This window comes from Borostomias antarcticus (genome assembly GCF_949987555.1).
Source record: "Borostomias antarcticus genome assembly, chromosome: 16".
Lineage (NCBI taxonomy): Eukaryota > Metazoa > Chordata > Actinopteri > Stomiiformes > Stomiidae > Borostomias > Borostomias antarcticus.
In genome coordinates, this window is record NC_140249.1 from 6,609,431 (window position 1) to 6,625,810 (window position 16,380).

General features: G+C 48.0%; 3 protein-coding genes across 3 annotated transcripts in view; all 3 read right to left on the minus strand.

Moving 5' to 3' along the window:
* Positions 1–1,868: 1,868 nt before the first annotated feature.
* Positions 1,869–2,852, minus strand: gpr65 (G protein-coupled receptor 65; the record flags this gene model as incomplete). Its single annotated transcript, XM_084451062.1, has 1 exon — positions 1,869–2,852. The coding sequence occupies one exon, from the start codon at positions 2,850–2,852 to the stop codon at positions 1,869–1,871; it is 984 nt and encodes a 327-aa protein (XP_084307188.1).
* An 885-nt stretch (positions 2,853–3,737) lies between these two features.
* Positions 3,738–4,649, minus strand: LOC311319504 (G-protein coupled receptor 4-like; the record flags this gene model as incomplete). The annotated part of the gene is made up of 1 exon (XM_084451063.1): positions 3,738–4,649. One exon carries the CDS (start codon positions 4,647–4,649, stop codon positions 3,738–3,740), a length of 912 nt encoding a protein of 303 aa, XP_084307189.1.
* Positions 4,650–8,410: 3,761 nt separating this feature from the next.
* bdkrb2 (bradykinin receptor B2) overlaps positions 8,411–16,380 on the minus strand; it is a gene marked incomplete at both ends in the record, with an annotated part of 13,678 nt that continues 5,708 nt past the window's right edge. Inside the window, 2 exons of the mRNA XM_084451065.1 lie at positions 8,411–8,421; positions 9,418–9,604. Coding sequence (XP_084307191.1) covers positions 8,411–8,421; positions 9,418–9,604 — 198 coding nt within the window. The remainder of the gene's footprint in view (positions 8,422–9,417; positions 9,605–16,380) is intronic.

Below are 16,380 nucleotides of genomic sequence, written 5' to 3' on the forward strand. Positions count from 1 at the left end.
AACCTCAGTGTTTCATAAGTATAAATAAAGGTTTTAAATGAAATTAAATGAGATGGTAGATAGCAGTTGTCCTGTCTTACATCTCCCAAGGCTACTTCAGGCTAGATAACTTCCAAGATCATTTGCATAGTAATGACTTATTGAAATCCCTATTACAACCCTCAGTTACACTGTAAAGTTGTGGCTAATAAGCATATCACAATGGGACATATGTTGATATCATATATTTGTTACACTAGTAGATAACAATGTGACATGTTGAGTTGAGTTTTTGCTTTATTAATCCGCTTTGGGAAATTGGCTGTCCACCCCAACTCACAAAAGACTAATGTACACAGAATAAAAATAGAAAAGTTTAATTTCCATATACAGTATAGCCAGTACCAGTAGCCTACAGGTACATACATGTAGGAATTATTGCCATTGCCAAGGTTCCCAAACTGGCAATTTACTATCCATAGTCTAGAAGTCTGTCAATTCTATCAGTTTGATCGTCATCTACATATCCCACCCAATCATCAATGACTGTGTCCTTGATATAGGCAGTGCATTTAAATAACATTCAAGTATAGTTGTACAGAGTCAGCTGTTGTTGTCTCTTGTAGTACAAAAGTCAATACAACAATAAAACAATATAAAGAATGAATGAGTTCAACAACTGGACTCGATCTTCCTTGATGGATAGCGGACAGACAACTGTAACGATTCTGTCAACAGGCCATTTATTTGACGATAACTTGTTCCAAAGCAGATTGCATACCATGGGCCATGTTTGAAATATTAAGCTTTTTCCAAAGCTGGTCAGCAGGCACGCAAGAACTTAAAAAATAATATTTTGGAGGCAAAAATGCTGTATTGTACTGTACTGGCTTGTGTTATCTTATGGATCTGGCAAGTCTCTTCAATAACTTCTTGTAATACTTCATCTGGTATGTCCATGTTTTCTTCTATCTCATAGCAAGCTATCTTTGCAGACGACAGATAACACTGCGGTATAAACAAGGAAAGCAGATATTAGCAGGCGGGCTCTACACCAGAAATGGAGTAAATAGAAACCAGGCTCTCCCCTGTGGCTCATGCATGAAAAGCTCGGCCCATAGGAATACATTGGACACAAACCCATGTAATGGCCATGTAATTTCAGTGACATTGTGACACCCATCACAATGTTATAGATTACATTTCGTAAGAATGACATGAGCTTGTATGATACTGGGTTGCTGAGTTAGTAGCCTACAGTACATACTGTAACTAACCCCAATAACGGACAGTAAAACTGAAGTGAGAATGCAAACACAGCACATTCCTCTGCCTGGTCACAGCAATGATGATCATCGAAGCTCTACAAACAAAGCTTACCCAAACATAAGCTACATTGTAAACCATTAACCTGTGTAAATTGAGGTCAGCATGTAGAACACCCTTATCACACCCTTAACGCTGGGGGTTTGATTCCCGCTGGGCACACCCAACTCACCATGTATGTAGTAGTCACTGTCAGTAAGTTTAACCACAGTCATACTTTTAGTCTCACCGAGAGGAGCTCTTTTTACACCATCAAAGCTGAAACTGCATGCCGTCTCTGTCCTGTGACTTAGTGTAGGTTACGCTGCTGTCGAGTCAAAACCTTGTTTCTCCAAAATGGCAAGTTTTCAGAATGTTGAAAAGAACATTCCAATTTCTATGTTTTTGAACATAAAATCACATAATGATTGGTTTTAAACCTCCTTTAAACCCTGGGTTTAGCATACATTGAATTGATCCCAGGGCTGGGAAGTGTGCAGACCTTGTAAAGGGTAGTCCCAGCTTTCCATTGAGTGGGGGTAAGTACAAGGTTTTGACCCAACAGCAGTGAAGTCAGTCTTAGTCTAGACCACCTCCTGGCGGTGGGCCAGCCTCCTGCCCTGCAGGTAGAGCAACGCCTGGGCTATGCTGGCTTTGCCCTTCCTGGTGATGAAGCAGTAGATCAGAGGGTCTGCCAGGCAGTTGAGGCTGGAGACGGCGATGGTGACCTTGTAGGGGTAGAGGAGCCAGGCGGAGGAGCCGCAGTCCTTCAGCAGCAGGCCGCACAGCATCATCATGACGTGGACCGGTCCGAAGCAGAGCGCCAGGGTGAGCAGCACCGCCGCCAGCAGCCGGGAGATCCGCCTCCTCTCCTGCCGCTCCGTGGCCAGGTTGGAGCGCACCGCCCGGCAGGTGCCCAGGCTGCAGAACGCCACGAGGAGGGCGGGCAGCGCAAAGCCCAGGACAAAGCGTGCTACGTTGACCCGCGCCATCTTGTCCGACATGGGGAGCACGTCGAAGCAGACTGCGGTGGCTACCTCCCCTTCCTCCTCCTCGCTGAACGAGTCCTCCCAGGAGATGGTGGTGGCGTTAAAGCAGATCACCAGCACCCAGATGGCGCCGCTGACGGCCGCCGCCGTGTCCACCCGCCGCAGGGCCGGGTACCTCAACGGGTGGACCACCGCCAGGTAGCGGTTGACGGCGATGCAGCAGAGGAGGGCGTCGCTGGTGTAGAAGTTGGTGAAGAGGATGTGGACGGAGAGCAGGCACATATAGCCCCCATGGACCCACACGCCGCGCCAGATGAAGTCCACCCAAAGACCCAGGCCGATGGAGATGGTGAGATCGGACAGAGCCAGGCTGAACAGGTACACACCCAGCTCATTGCTTTGGCGGATGTGCTGCCAGGAGACGTACAGGGAGAAGGAGTTGGACGGGATTGCTATGACGATGACGGACAGATAGAAGACCAGGAAGGGCCTCGTCCTTCCTGGGTCTTCAACAAAGCACCCCGAGTCTGTGAGGTTAACCATCATGGTGAAATTCTCCATTACAGAGCTGTAGTTCATATGCCGCTCCTAACTTTGGAGGAAATACACAATGCAATGCAATACAATACAATACAACACAATACAACACAACATAACACCACATTTCTAAAGTAAGCTTAAATGCGAGCATTATTCATCCAATAAAGGTCAGCTATAAGCAGCACACTAGAAGCAGAGCTTAATTAAGTGGCTCATGTGAACAGTGAGATCTAGATACAAATAGAGCAGTAGCCTACTCACATCTGTTCATACAAAAGCCATCCATCAAATTAGCCAGGAAATGCCAATGAAACTGAACGTGTCACATATTCGTTCCCCGTGCATAAACCTGGTACACCGGCAGCTCCTGCAAAATGCAAGTCTCTCACACCTGTTCAGCCAACTTACAGCAACAGGAAGGTGCTATAACTGTTTCCATAACAACCATGCAGCCATATGTCACCCTATGTGTCACAACCCTTCCGAGGATGACCGGGGGGCTGCCGGAACCTGCTGACAGGGATGGCTGACGGGGACGGTTAATTAGCAAGCCTATATATAAGAGATGCATGGTCTTAATATTGGTCTTTCAACACAGGCTCAGTTGATGTTAGTCTAGCTGATGTTGACGTACTGTAATGTACAGTCTGTCCAGTGATAAAAATAGCTCACAAAGCTGTACTAATGTTCAAATGGTACACCCCAGAGATTGTGACTATTTCCATGCACATGGACCACGAATGATACATCCCATAATAAGCAGATCTTGTGACCATCTCCATACACTAGTCGCGTCGAGCCAATAGTCGCGTTTGGAAAAGGGGTATCTATGATGTAACAAAGGGCATTTTCTTGAAAATCAGATTTCACAGCAGTCATATAAAGCACATAAAACCATTCCACATCAGACAGTTGTCTCCATTCTTATCTGACTTTAATTGTGTAGACTTTCGGGCGGTTCTTTGATGGCCGCCACATCCGGGCGACCCTCCTGCAGCACCCTTCTACCAGTCTCTCCATCTCCCTGCGGGCGCTCTGGCTGATCAGGCAGTAGATGATGGGGTCCAGGGTGCTGTTCAGGGTGGTGGTGGCCACCAGGACCATGTAGGGGTCCCTCAGCCTCCGGGCCAGGCCGCAGTCCCCCGGCTCCAGCAAGCCCCTCAGCAGCATCACAGCCTGGTAGGGGCTGAAGGCCGCCACATAGGTGAGGAGGAGCAGCAGGAGGAGGCTGCCGATCTTCCTGCGCTCGCTGGCCAGCAGGGAGGCGCTGCCGCGCAGCTCCAGCATGATCCGCAGGAAGCAGAAGACCATGAGCAGCAGGGGGACCAGGAACCCCAGCGCCGCCCGCACCAAGGCCGCCTGGGCGTCCGCCAATGCCATGGGCGCCCTTTCCTCACACAGGCGCCGTGCGGAGAAGCCCCGCAACGCCCCGGTGTGGTGCAGCAGGCAGACGTGGACGAATAGCTCCGCGCACCACACCGCCGCGCTCGCCGCCACCGCTGTGCGGACCTCCCGGACGCCGTTGAAGTACAACGGGTAGACCACGGCCAGGTAGCGGTCCACTGAGATGCAGCAGAGCAGGCCGGAGCCGACATAGAAACTGTTGTACATAATCACAGCCGCCACGCTGCACAGTGTGTCCCCCACAGGCTTCCGTAGGGCCAGCCGGATCCAGACAGGCAGGGAGATGGTGTAGAGCAGGTCAGAGATGGAAAGGTTGACCAGGTAGACTGCCAGATTGTTCCCCTTTCTCACCAGGACCCAGGCCACGTACAGGGACAGGCAGTTGGCTGGGAGGCCCACGATGAAGAAGAGAGAGTAAGCTGCTGGATACATTTGCTGATCCACAAAGTCCTCTATTGCACAGACCTCAAACCATGACGAGTTAGTAGAGCTGGTTAGGTTGAGAGTTGATAACTCATCCATATTTACTCTCTCACTAAGTATGTGGAGCCTGGAAGCTGTGTAGTGTGTGCAGCTGTATGCGTGTATGGGTTGAATAGGTGTGGACAGGTATTTAAATGTCGTTCAGAAAAGGGATGTCGGGGGAGGTCACTCACTGTACCATGCAAAATTCAATACACATGCAAATTTGTTTTCAGGAACTAGCTACAATACAGAAACACAGCTTCTTTCCTGGCACAATCCATGAACTCAACAGTCAACAGCTGCAGTGGACTGACAATGAAGACACCCCCTGGTCAGAACACCCCTCCCAAAAAAACAAACAAACAAACATTATCTCCCCTCCTCTACCTGGACAGTTAGCCCCGCATCAAGTCCATCTTCAAGGTGAACTTGGGACTGTCCGTCAAAATAGATATTTTATCTGAACTGCAATAACTATATAAATATATCTATATACTGTATATATAATATATCTTGTGTCTGCTTGTTTTGGTCAGGTCACAAGGTTACCTGCATCTATTCATCATTGATTGTTATAGTCATGGTTTAATCATGGTTTAATCATGTCTTTCTGAGGAGTCGATACTTATTTGGTTCAATTAATTTCCTCACATATCATACTTTGTATTTTATATCCAGTACTTTTACATTTTTGTGCTATTGCTGTTACTTTTTTATTTTATTTTTACTTGTATTATAATTATTTAATTGTATTGCTTGTTTGTATTGTCTTCATGAGGGGAAGATCTCAAGTAAGCATTGCATTGTACATGGCACCTGTATCTTGCACATGTGACAAATATATGTCTGGCACGGTGCTTTACACTGTTGCGTCACAGCAAGAAGGTCCTTTGTTCGATTCCCGCTTGGGACGTTATTCTCAGTAGAGGGCATGTTCTCAGGGTTCTCAGGTACTCAGGTGGGGTGTCTCCCGAGCCTTTCTGTGTGGAGTTTGTATGTTTTCTCCATGTTCACTAGGGTTTCCTCCCAAAAAGAATCCTAATATGTCACACCACTGGAGGTTTGGTCCTGATGTAGGGCAAGGTCATTTATCAGTTTATTATGAAATTATGATTATGAAAGTGTAAATTGTAAGCTTTCAAATGATGTGCCATACAACTGCAAGATATGCTTCTGTGAATGTTGGTACACCTGAAATCACTAAGCAGAGAAAAAGGGACAGTAAAAAAAAAAGAAGGTATTTTGCCATCTAGCGCATTTTGAGGACTGCCTACAGTACATCAGGACCAAACCTCCAAACATACAAAAAGAGCAGATCACTCTTCTGTCCGTCCCTGCCAGGATTGGACAGAGCACTTGTTTTGGTCCCCGGGCGCGGCCCCTGCAGGCGTCCACTGCTCCTGGCCACCCTTGGAGGAAGGAGGAATGTTGACTATTGCACATGTGTGGAGTGTATTTGCTGTATGAAAAATAAAGACTTCTTCTACAGTACATGTCAATCAGCACTGAAGATATAAAATATTCCAAATCCCCTATTTCATGAAGTGTAGCGGCACGTAGCTCGGGAGGTAGAGCGGCCAGCTGGGGATTACGAGGTCCCCAGTTCGATCCCGGCTCCTGGCAGTGCCCAAGTGTCCTTGAGCAAGGTGCCCAACAGCAAGAAGGTCCTGGGCCTTTCTGTGCATTTGCATGTTCTCCCAGGGTTCACAAGGGTTTCCTCCCAGTTTACAAAAAACATGCAGAAGAACAGATCGCTAGCGCTGTCCATCACTGACAAAGATGGACAAGAGCACTTGGTTGGTCCCCTGGCGCGGCCCATGCATGCTGCCTACTGTCTGCTCCCGGCTGCCCTTGGAGGAAGGACGATGGGTTAAGAGCAGGAGAAGAATTTCATCAGTGGACACTCCTGTAATTTATTGTGTGTGTGTGTTTTGCCGTTGCCACCTCATCACCATGTGGTGTTCCCACTGTATGACAATAAAAGTTGTTTGTTTTAAGTGATGCTCTTGCAGGCTTTAAACAAGGTTAACCCAGCCCAAAGAGCCATCATGGTTTGTCCAGACTTCACTTATGATCTTGCTTATTGCCAGTTTATCTGATTACAGAGTAGGATGGGAGGAACTGGATGGCAAATCAAGTCATGTCCAAGGCTAACTGGGTTAGGAATACTGGCTAACTGGCTGACTGAGAGGCCAAGTACAGGTTTAGCAAGGCAGTGAAGGAGGCAAAACAACGCTTCTCTGAAAAACTCCAACACCAATTCTCAGAAGGAAATGTGTCCTCTGTCTGGGAAGACAGATCACGACCTACAAACTAAAATCCACCCCAGTCCACTGACGACTCACGCCTAGCCAACGACCTCAACGAGTTCTACTGCAGATTTGATAAACAACAGGTCCCCCCTGACACCCCCACCCACCAGCCCCAGCACCACAGCCGGCACACCAGCAGGGGCCCGGACCTCCCCACAGCTGCCCGAATCCGACCCACTCCAGCACCACCTGCAGTTTGCCTACAGAGCCAACAGGTCAGTGGACGATGCAGTAAACATGGCCCTACACTACATTCTCCAGCACCTGGACTCCACAGGCACCTATACCAGGATCATGTTTGTGGACTTCAGCTCTGCTTTCAACACCATCCTCCTGCCCACTCTGGAGGGCGAGCTCTCCCAGCTGCCCATGCCCGACTCCACCTGCAGGTGGATCACAGACTTCCTGTCTGACAGGAAGCAGCACATGGAGCTGGGCAAGCATGTCTCTGTCTCCAGGACCATCAGCACAGGTTCCTCCTAAGGCTGTGTTCTTTCCCCTCTACGATTTTACCTGTACATGAACCCTCCCTTCAGAATGAAAACGATGAAAATCACTATGTGTAGCAAATGTGGAGTCTCTCGATATTGCTCTTCTTATTGTGGGAGAATTTAGCTGTGGTAGCTATGACACCATTTTATTCTCTCTAACCGGAAACCAGACATTGAAGCTGATATGGTAAAAACACCATTCACCGTCATGGAATGGGTGTTAGAGGAGGAGCCTCTGGAAATCATGTGACTCAAACAGAAGGAACAGTGCAGGCATCTAACAATTGAATGAACAAAAGCAGCAGTTTGAATAAACACAATAGGACCAGACGACAGAGCTGAGGTGGGGGAGTAACCCCCTCTGCCCCATGTGGACTTGGACGCTGCTGTAGACCTTGTCTCACCTAGCTAGGAAAGGGCCTGTTCCCATGAGATCAAAGCAACTGGAAGACAACTGTACTAGTGTCATTGAAATCAGGGATGTGTGTATTAACAGTAGTCTGTATCCGAAGCAAACTCAATAATTCATATGACAAATGTCTTGATCAGAGAATAAGCAGATTTGAATTTCCTATTACAAAAGCAAATAGGCCCCAGGATGGAGGAGAAGGGAAAGGCGTCGTGGAGCGATAGCTTGAGCTTGAGAGCTTGTGGGGGAGAGATGAAGGGAGTCGGTTAAAATATTTTAGTTAGAAAAACATAACAAACATCTTTCCTGAGAACATTTTTGTAGTTCACAAGTGTAATGTCATATTCTTCTAATGTGCAAACTTGAAAGGTGATACTGGTTGATTTAAGGTAAACTTCAGAAAGATTTTACTGAGTCATCCTCCGGTTCACTTTACTGTCATAGTTATCCAGCTATGTAGTTAGCTAAGCTAGCTAAGTTGTAGCTTGGTTTGCTAATTCAGAGATCAAGTAGCTACTAAAAGAAGACTGCAAGAGAACACAGACACCAGATAATGGTTTGAGACACAAGGGTTTGCTCAAACCTCCTCTGGCATGAAATCAGAAATAACAAGTTTTCATTTCATCTCGTTTGTCTGTCTCGTCTCACCCGCACATGGAGTGCAAACTGCCATTTCCTTGATCCGTTGGAACATTCTGTAAATATTGTCCTTTTGGCTCTCAGGAGCGAAAATAACATCTATTTTGACACAAATCAGGCCTGCAACGAGGGTTTTTTAATTTATTAATTTTATTTTGTTTGAAAGATATATGCCAGTTTTAGTTTAGTGAGTGATGAAGCATGCATGTGAGCAAAATGTGTTGAACTATTGGAAAGATTATTGCCTCAAACTGTATTGAGCCCAATATTTGAGTTTACTGAGTACAGCCTACTAAGAGCCAGCTGTACTGCTGTACTGTTTTATTTATTTATTCATTTATTTTTCTAAATACGAATGAAATATGATATTTCTATTTATATTGTTGTCTTGTTTGATTACTCTTTTCATGGAGTGTATGATTGATTAGATGAAAGTGAAGTGAATTTCATGCATATTGTAGGTTTTACCTTCAGGCTCACCTTGCACTTTGCCTTTGTTTTACTGCAGTATAATTATATGGCCATACATGCAGTAGCCTAAGTGAGCATTTGTGGGAGGAATTTCACTTAGCCAGACCACCACAGTCTCTACAGCCTGACAGCCTGCAGAGAGGTCATCAGGATAAGCTCTGTGGCCCTCTACTGGTGAGAAATTGAAATTGATTGCATACATATTTTTTGGGCAATAGCGTAATGCTGTATGTCAAATGCAATGTTTTCTGCAAAAAGAAATAAAGGCCACATATCAATGTTTACTTGGAACAAGCCACATATCAATGTTTAAATTTGTTTAATGCATTTATTTGTGGAATTATTCAACATTTTATATAATTTCTCTCTCACAGTTATGTGTCTCTCTCACAGTTACACTTATTATACCCCACGGCAAACTAGCAAAGAATGTAGATACTGCGCTGTGGCTTGGTAGGGTAGTGCTGAGGAGAGGAGAGCCTTGTTGTATCTGATGAAGAAGAGGAAGGGGGGGGCTGCAGTGAAGTGTTCCTCCTGAGGCATACTCCAGGTCAGCACTTCTCTCATCGCGGCCACCGCCTCCGTCCCCTCCTCGTTCACCTTCACCTCCACACAGGCTTTGTGGGCCACGGAGGAGAGGAAAAGGAAGCGGCTCGCATCCAGTTTAAAACTCTGGCGCTAACCTACAGGGCAATGAAAGGAACAGCCCCCTCCTACCTCCAGGCCATGGTCAAACCCTACACCCCCTCCCGACCGCTACGCTCTGCTACCTCAGGGCGACTGGTTGCCCTGTCACTCCGAGGCTCCTGCGGTCGATCGACACGGTCACGGCTCTTCTCTGTCCCCGCAGTGGTGGAATGAACTGGCCACTGATGTCAGGACATCAGAGTCGCTGCCCATCTTTCGTCGCAGGCTCAAAACTCATCTCTTCAAGAAGTACTACAACAATCCTCCCGCCTAAGCACTTATTGTATTTTATTGTATTATATTATATTTCACTGTACTTTAGATTGCTATTCTTGCACTTTGCCTTCAGCACTAGATTATGCTCTTAGTCACTTGTTTTAGAGAGAAGATGCACTTGTGAGTTCTGGCAGGTAGTAGTACATTGGCTCTTCCTACGTTAAATGCAATTATTGTTAGTCGCTTTGGATAAAAGCGTCTGCTAAATGACTGTAATATAATGTAATGTAATGTAATGAAAAGGCCACCCTGGCCTTTAGACGATCAACTCACACTCACAGGGACTGGGGATCAGAGAATCCTCACATTGGCACACATACTTCTTATACTTTGACCTGATACAAGTGAGAGTTCAGTATAAGAAGTCGTAACCTACCGATAAGGGAATACTCTGTGTGGTCCTGGTCAGAGGATTGTATCTCTGACTCATATCTCTTTCATGACAGAACTGTCTGGTTGTGCACCCTCTTTTATTTCTGTACTGATACAAGCCAAAGTACAAGAAGCAGTATGAGTCCGAATGTGGGGTTCAAGATCAATGCTGACAGGTGTTGGCCTACGAAACTCACCTTACGTGAATTACCTGGACTTTTATCTTCCTGGCTGCTGAGAGATGTCAACAACTATGCAAGTGTTACAGGCTTCTACCCTCACCTGCCCATGCTGTGTTCGATCTACTGCCCTCTGACTTGCCAATGCACATGACAACCTCACATAAACACTGCTTCACCGCTGAAAATACGATTAACGATTAATAACAATTCAGCCCGGAAGCAGACTTTGAGAGAGGAGGGGAGGATACACTCATGGAGGAGAGGAGCAGAGTGGAGCGGAGACAACTGAACACTCCAAAAAATACTGATGAGTCAGTGATGACGTGCCAATTTGAGCAGTTTATTTGCTAGTAATAATGTAGATATTAACATGGTACTACCCCGGTAGCTACACAGGTAACTACTACTTGTAACAAATGATAATTGCCATGGTAGCTATGTACCTGGACAAGGTTCCACCCGGCCACTTCCTTCCTTCCTTCCTTCCTTCCTTCCTTCCTTCCTTCCTTCCTTCCTTCCTTCCTTCCTTCCTTCCTTCCTTCCTTCCTTCCTTCCTTCCTTCCTTCCTTCCTTCCTTCCTTCCTTCCTTCCTTCCTTCCTTCCTTCTCACTGAATACGGCAGACGTCATCAAGTGATGGTCACGCTTCAGATCAAAGTCCAGACTCCACTCATGATCTTGTTTGGCCCAGTTTATCTGATTACATAGTAAGATGGGAGGAACTGGATGGCAAATCAAGTCATGTCCAAGGCTAACTGGGTTAGGATTAGGGATACTGGCTGACTGTCTGACTGTGCTAGGGAGTAGTGCTAGTTACTGTAGGTGTACATTTACTAGAATCGAACAAAGCACGGCCTTATTCTCTCACATCAGAGGGAAGACTTCCTCTACACAAATTCATTCATCAAGACGCATTGCATTTGGAACATCAATTGCTGTAGGCCTTTGACTATGACATCATCTGCTATAGGCCTTTGACTATGACATCACTTGTTGTAGTTTTTGACTATGACATCACCTGCTGTAGGCCTTTGACTATGACATTATCTGCTGTAGGACTTTGACTATGACATCACCTGTTATAGGCCTTTGACTATGACATCACCTGCTGTAGGTCTTTGACTATGAAATGTTTTGCTGTAGGTCTTTGACTATGACATTACCTGTTGTAGGCCTTTGACTATGACATCACCTGTTGTACGCCTTTGACTATGACATCACCTGCTGTAGGCCTTTGACTATGACATTACCTGCTGTAGGCCTTTGGCTATGACATCACCTGTTGTAGGCCTTTGACTATGACATCACCTCCTATAGGCCTTTGACTACGACATCACCTGCTGTAGGCTTTTAACTATGACATCACCTGCTGTGTGCCTTTGACTATGCCATCACCTGTTGTAGGACTTTGATTATAAAGTCACCTGTTGTGGGCTTTTGACTATGACATCATTTGTTTTAGGACTTTGAGTAATAGAAAAAGGAAAACCCACTGAAATTATTATTATTATTTTTTAATTATTTTAATAAATCAACAGCAGCAGGTGAACTATTATACAGATGCGTTTCACCCTTAGCCCTCATTATCATTTGAAAAATTGTACTCTGATATATAACAATTACAATTTGACTTGATAAAGAATACCTGTTCCTCACAAGAAGCAACCTATCTGGAGTTCTTTAGGGCTTTATGTCTGTAGAGCATATATATCATATACTATTGTCTTTATGTCTGTAGAGCATACATATAACATGCCAGTTACTCAGTGGATGAATTGGGGGCGCGAGTTTTAAAAGGTAATACATGTCAATGTATTATCTTTCTGAGTAGACTGTTTGGACGATTCAGTTTACTTTTAGTAAATCTAATTGGAGAATTAACACCAGACATGTTTGTAAAGGTCCAAATATCACGATGTATTGCTTTAAGCACTCTATATTCAATGATGAATATACTTACATCCAGCCTTGTAGGTCTCTCTATGTGGGTTTGTGTAGGTACACCTGATTAGCCTTTCAGTCTAATGTTTTGATGACACTGTCAACTCCAACACCTTGGAGTCAAAATTACAACTAAGACCGAAAGAGTATGACCGTTGCATGACTTGTGTGCTGACCAGCGTGCTTGTGTTAAGCAGCATCAGGTTTCCGCCACACATCTCTCCATGTGACAGGTGGTCTCAGCTGATGTAAACAGTTCTGGAGAGAGAGAGAGATGTCCAAAAAGATATGCAGGAGTTTCCTGGAATTTCTATCAGCGCTGAGAGGTTGGAATGTAACAGCTTTATCTCGAGATATCTCGGACCCTGTGAGCCTCCAGAGGTAGGAGTGTCTTGAAGAACCTGTCAAACAAATGGATCTGTAGCCTTTCTGTGTTAAATTCTCTCTCAGCTACAGTATCTCAGAGAGGCCAGATAGGGACAGTCTGGTTAATGAAGGGCTAGCTTGACAAGAAGACTACAGGGTTACCCAATTATTAATTAAACACGAGACCATTATGTTATCGAGTGACAAGAATTTAGGGGTGAGTGTTTTTCATGAGGGACTTCCTGATGTTTGTAAAAGCTTTTATTGTGTGTCGTCAGTTTATACAGTCTGTACAGTATATTGTATTTTTCATTATTACTATACAGCGGCAGTGGCTAGTTGCAAAACTAGAATGGAGAAGTAAGACGCCTCCTTCCCTCCACTAGTCTGGGGGTCCACCTTGGGCAAGTGGTAGTACCCCCTAGCCCCCCTACCTGGGGTTACAGGAAAAAACCCTGATGACATTACAACAAAAAGGAAGAGAGACCCGGCCCGGAGGAAGCCCGGGGCCCTCGTCTGGAGCCAGGCCCAGACGGAGGGCCCGCATGCGAGCGCCTGGTGGCCGGGCTTACCACGGAGCCCGGCCGGGCCCAGCCCGAATAAGCAACGTGGAAGCACCATCTCCTCCTCCATCGTCCCGTGGACCCACCACCCGCGGGAGGAATTGTCGGGGTCGGGTGCGCTGCCAACTAGGTGGCGGTGAAGGCGGGGGGCACCTACGGACCGGACCCGGGCGGCAAAGGCTGGCTCTGGGGACATGGAACGTGACCTCGCTGGGGGGGAAGGAGCCGGAGCTTGTGAGGGAGGTGGAGCGATACCAATTACACCTGGTGGGGCTAACCTCCACGCACAGCACCGGCGCCGGAACCAAACTCCTGGATAGGGGTTGGACCCTGTTCTTCTCCGGAGTTGCTCACGGTATGAGGCGTAAGGCAGGTGTGGCTATACTAGCTAGCCCCCAGCTGAGCGCCTCTGTGCTGGAGTTCACCCCAGTGGACGAGAGGGTCGCCTCCCTGCGCCTTAGGACTGTGGGGGGGGGGACTCTGACTGTGGTTTGTGCTTATGCACCGAACAGCAGTTCAGAGTACTCAGCCTTCCTGCAGACCCTGAGTGGAGTCCTTTTGGGGGCTCCTGCAGGGGACTCCAGTGTCCTACTGGGGGACTTCAATGCACACGTAGGCAATGATGGAGAAACTTGGAGGGGCGTGATTGGGAGGCATGGCCACCACGATCTGAACCCGAGTGGTGTTTTGTTGTTGGACTTCTGTGCTAGTCACGGTTTGTCCATAACAAACACCATGTTCGAACACAAGGATGCCCACAAGTACACCTGGCATCAGAACACCTTAGGCCGAAGGTCGATGATCGATTTCGTTATCGTATCATCTGATCTGAGGCCATGCGTTTTGGACACTCGGGTAAAGAGAGGGGCAGAGCTGTCCACTGATCACCATCTGGTGGTGAGCTGGTTTCGATGGCGGGGGAAACTTCTGGACAGACCTGGAAAACCCAAGCGTGTAGTGAGGGTGAACTGGGAACGTCTGGAGGAAGAGCCTGTCCGGAGAGATTTCAATTGCCACCTCCGGCAGAGCTTCTCAGGCATCCCTGTGGAGGTTGGGGACATCGAGCATGAGTGGTCGGTGTTCAAAGCCTCCATTGCTGAAGCTGCGGCTGGGAGCTGTGGCCTGAGGGCCATAGGTACCTCAAGGGGCGGTAACCCTCGGACACCGTGGTGGACAGCGGTGGTGAGGGAAGCCGTCCGACTGAAGAAGGAGGCCTTCCGGGATATGTTAGCCCGGGAGACCCCAGAAACAGTTGCAGGGTATCGACTGGCCCGGAGGGCTGCGGCTTCGGCCGTGACCAAGGCAAAGCAGCGGGTGTGGGAGGAGTTCGGAGAAACCATGGAGAAGGACTTTCGGTCGGCACCAAAGTGTTTCTGGAAGACCATCAGACACCTCAGGAAGGGAAAGCGGGGGACCATCCAAGCTGTATACAGCAAGGAGGGGACACTGCTGACCTCAACTGAGGAGGTTGTTGAGCGTTGGAAGGAGCACTTTGAGGAACTCCTGAACCCGACTAATCCACCCTCTACGAACGAGGCAGAGCCGGAAGATGATGAGGGGTCGTCAATGTCCTTGGAGGAGGTCACTGAGGTAGTCAAACAACTCCACAGTGGCAGAGCCCCAGGGACTGATGAGATCCGTCCAGAAATGCTGAAGGCGCTGGGTGTAGAGGGGCTGTCTTGGTTGACACGCCTCTGTAACATTGCGTGGAAGTCTGGGTCAGTGCCGAAGGAGTGGCAGACTGGGGTGGTGGTCCCCATATTCAAAAAAGGGGACCAGAGGGTGTGTGCGAATTATAGAGGCATCACATTACTCAGCCTCCCAGGGAAAGTTTACTCCAAGGTGCTGGAAAGGAGGGTCCGGCCGATAGTCGAACCTCAGATCGAAGAGGAACAATGCGGATTTCGTCCTGGTCGTGGAACTACCGACCAGCTCTTCACTCTCGCAAGGATCTTGGAGGGGGCTTGGGAGTTTGCCCAACCTGTCTACATGTGTTTTGTGGACTTGGAGAAGGCTTACGACCGGGTCCCTCGAGAGGTCTTGTGGAGGGTTATGCGGGAGTATGGGGTGAGGGGGTCCCTACTTAGGGCCATCCAATCCCTGTACACCCAGAGCGAGAGCTGTGTCCGGGTCCTCGGCAGTAAGTCGTCTTCCTTTCCGGTGGGTGTTGGCCTCCGCCAGGGCTGCGCTTTGTCACCAATCCTGTTTGTGATTTTCATGGACAGGATATCGAGGCGTAGCCGGGGGGAGGAGGGTTTGCAGTTCGGTGAGCTGGGGATCACGTCACTGCTTTTTGCAGATGATGTGGTCCTGATGGCATCAGCTGCCTGCGACCTCCAGCACTCTCTGGATAGGTTCGCAACTGAGTGTGAAGTGGCTGGGATGAGAATAAGCACTTCTAAATCTGAGGCCATGGTTCTCAGCAGGAAACCGGTGGCCTGTCCGCTCCGAGTAGGAAATGAGTCCTTACCCCAAGTGAAGGAGTTCAAGTATCTGGGGGTCTTGTTCACGAGTGAGGGAACCATGGAGAGGGAGTTTGGCCGGAGAATTGGAGCAGCTGGTGCGGTTCTGCAGTCGCTTTACCGCACTGTTGTGACGAAAAGAGAGCAAAGCTCTCGATCTACCGGTCTATCTTCGTCCCCACCCTCACCTATGGTCATGAAGGATGGGTCATGACCGAAAGAACGAGATCACGGATACAAGCGGCCGAAATGAGTTTTCTCCGGAGGGTGGCTGGGGTCTCCCTGAGAGATCGGGTGAGAAGTTCAGTCATCCGGGAGAGACTCGGAGTAGAGCCGCTGCTCCTTTGCGTCGAAAGGAGCCAGTTGAGGTGGTTCGGGCATCTAGTGAGGATGCCTCCTGGGCGCCTCCCTAGGGAGGTGTTCCAGGCGTGTCCGGCTGGGAGGAGGCCGCGGGGTAGACCCAGGACTAGGTGGCGGGACTACATCTCCGCACTGGCCTGTGAGCGGCTAAAGATTCCCCAGGCAGAG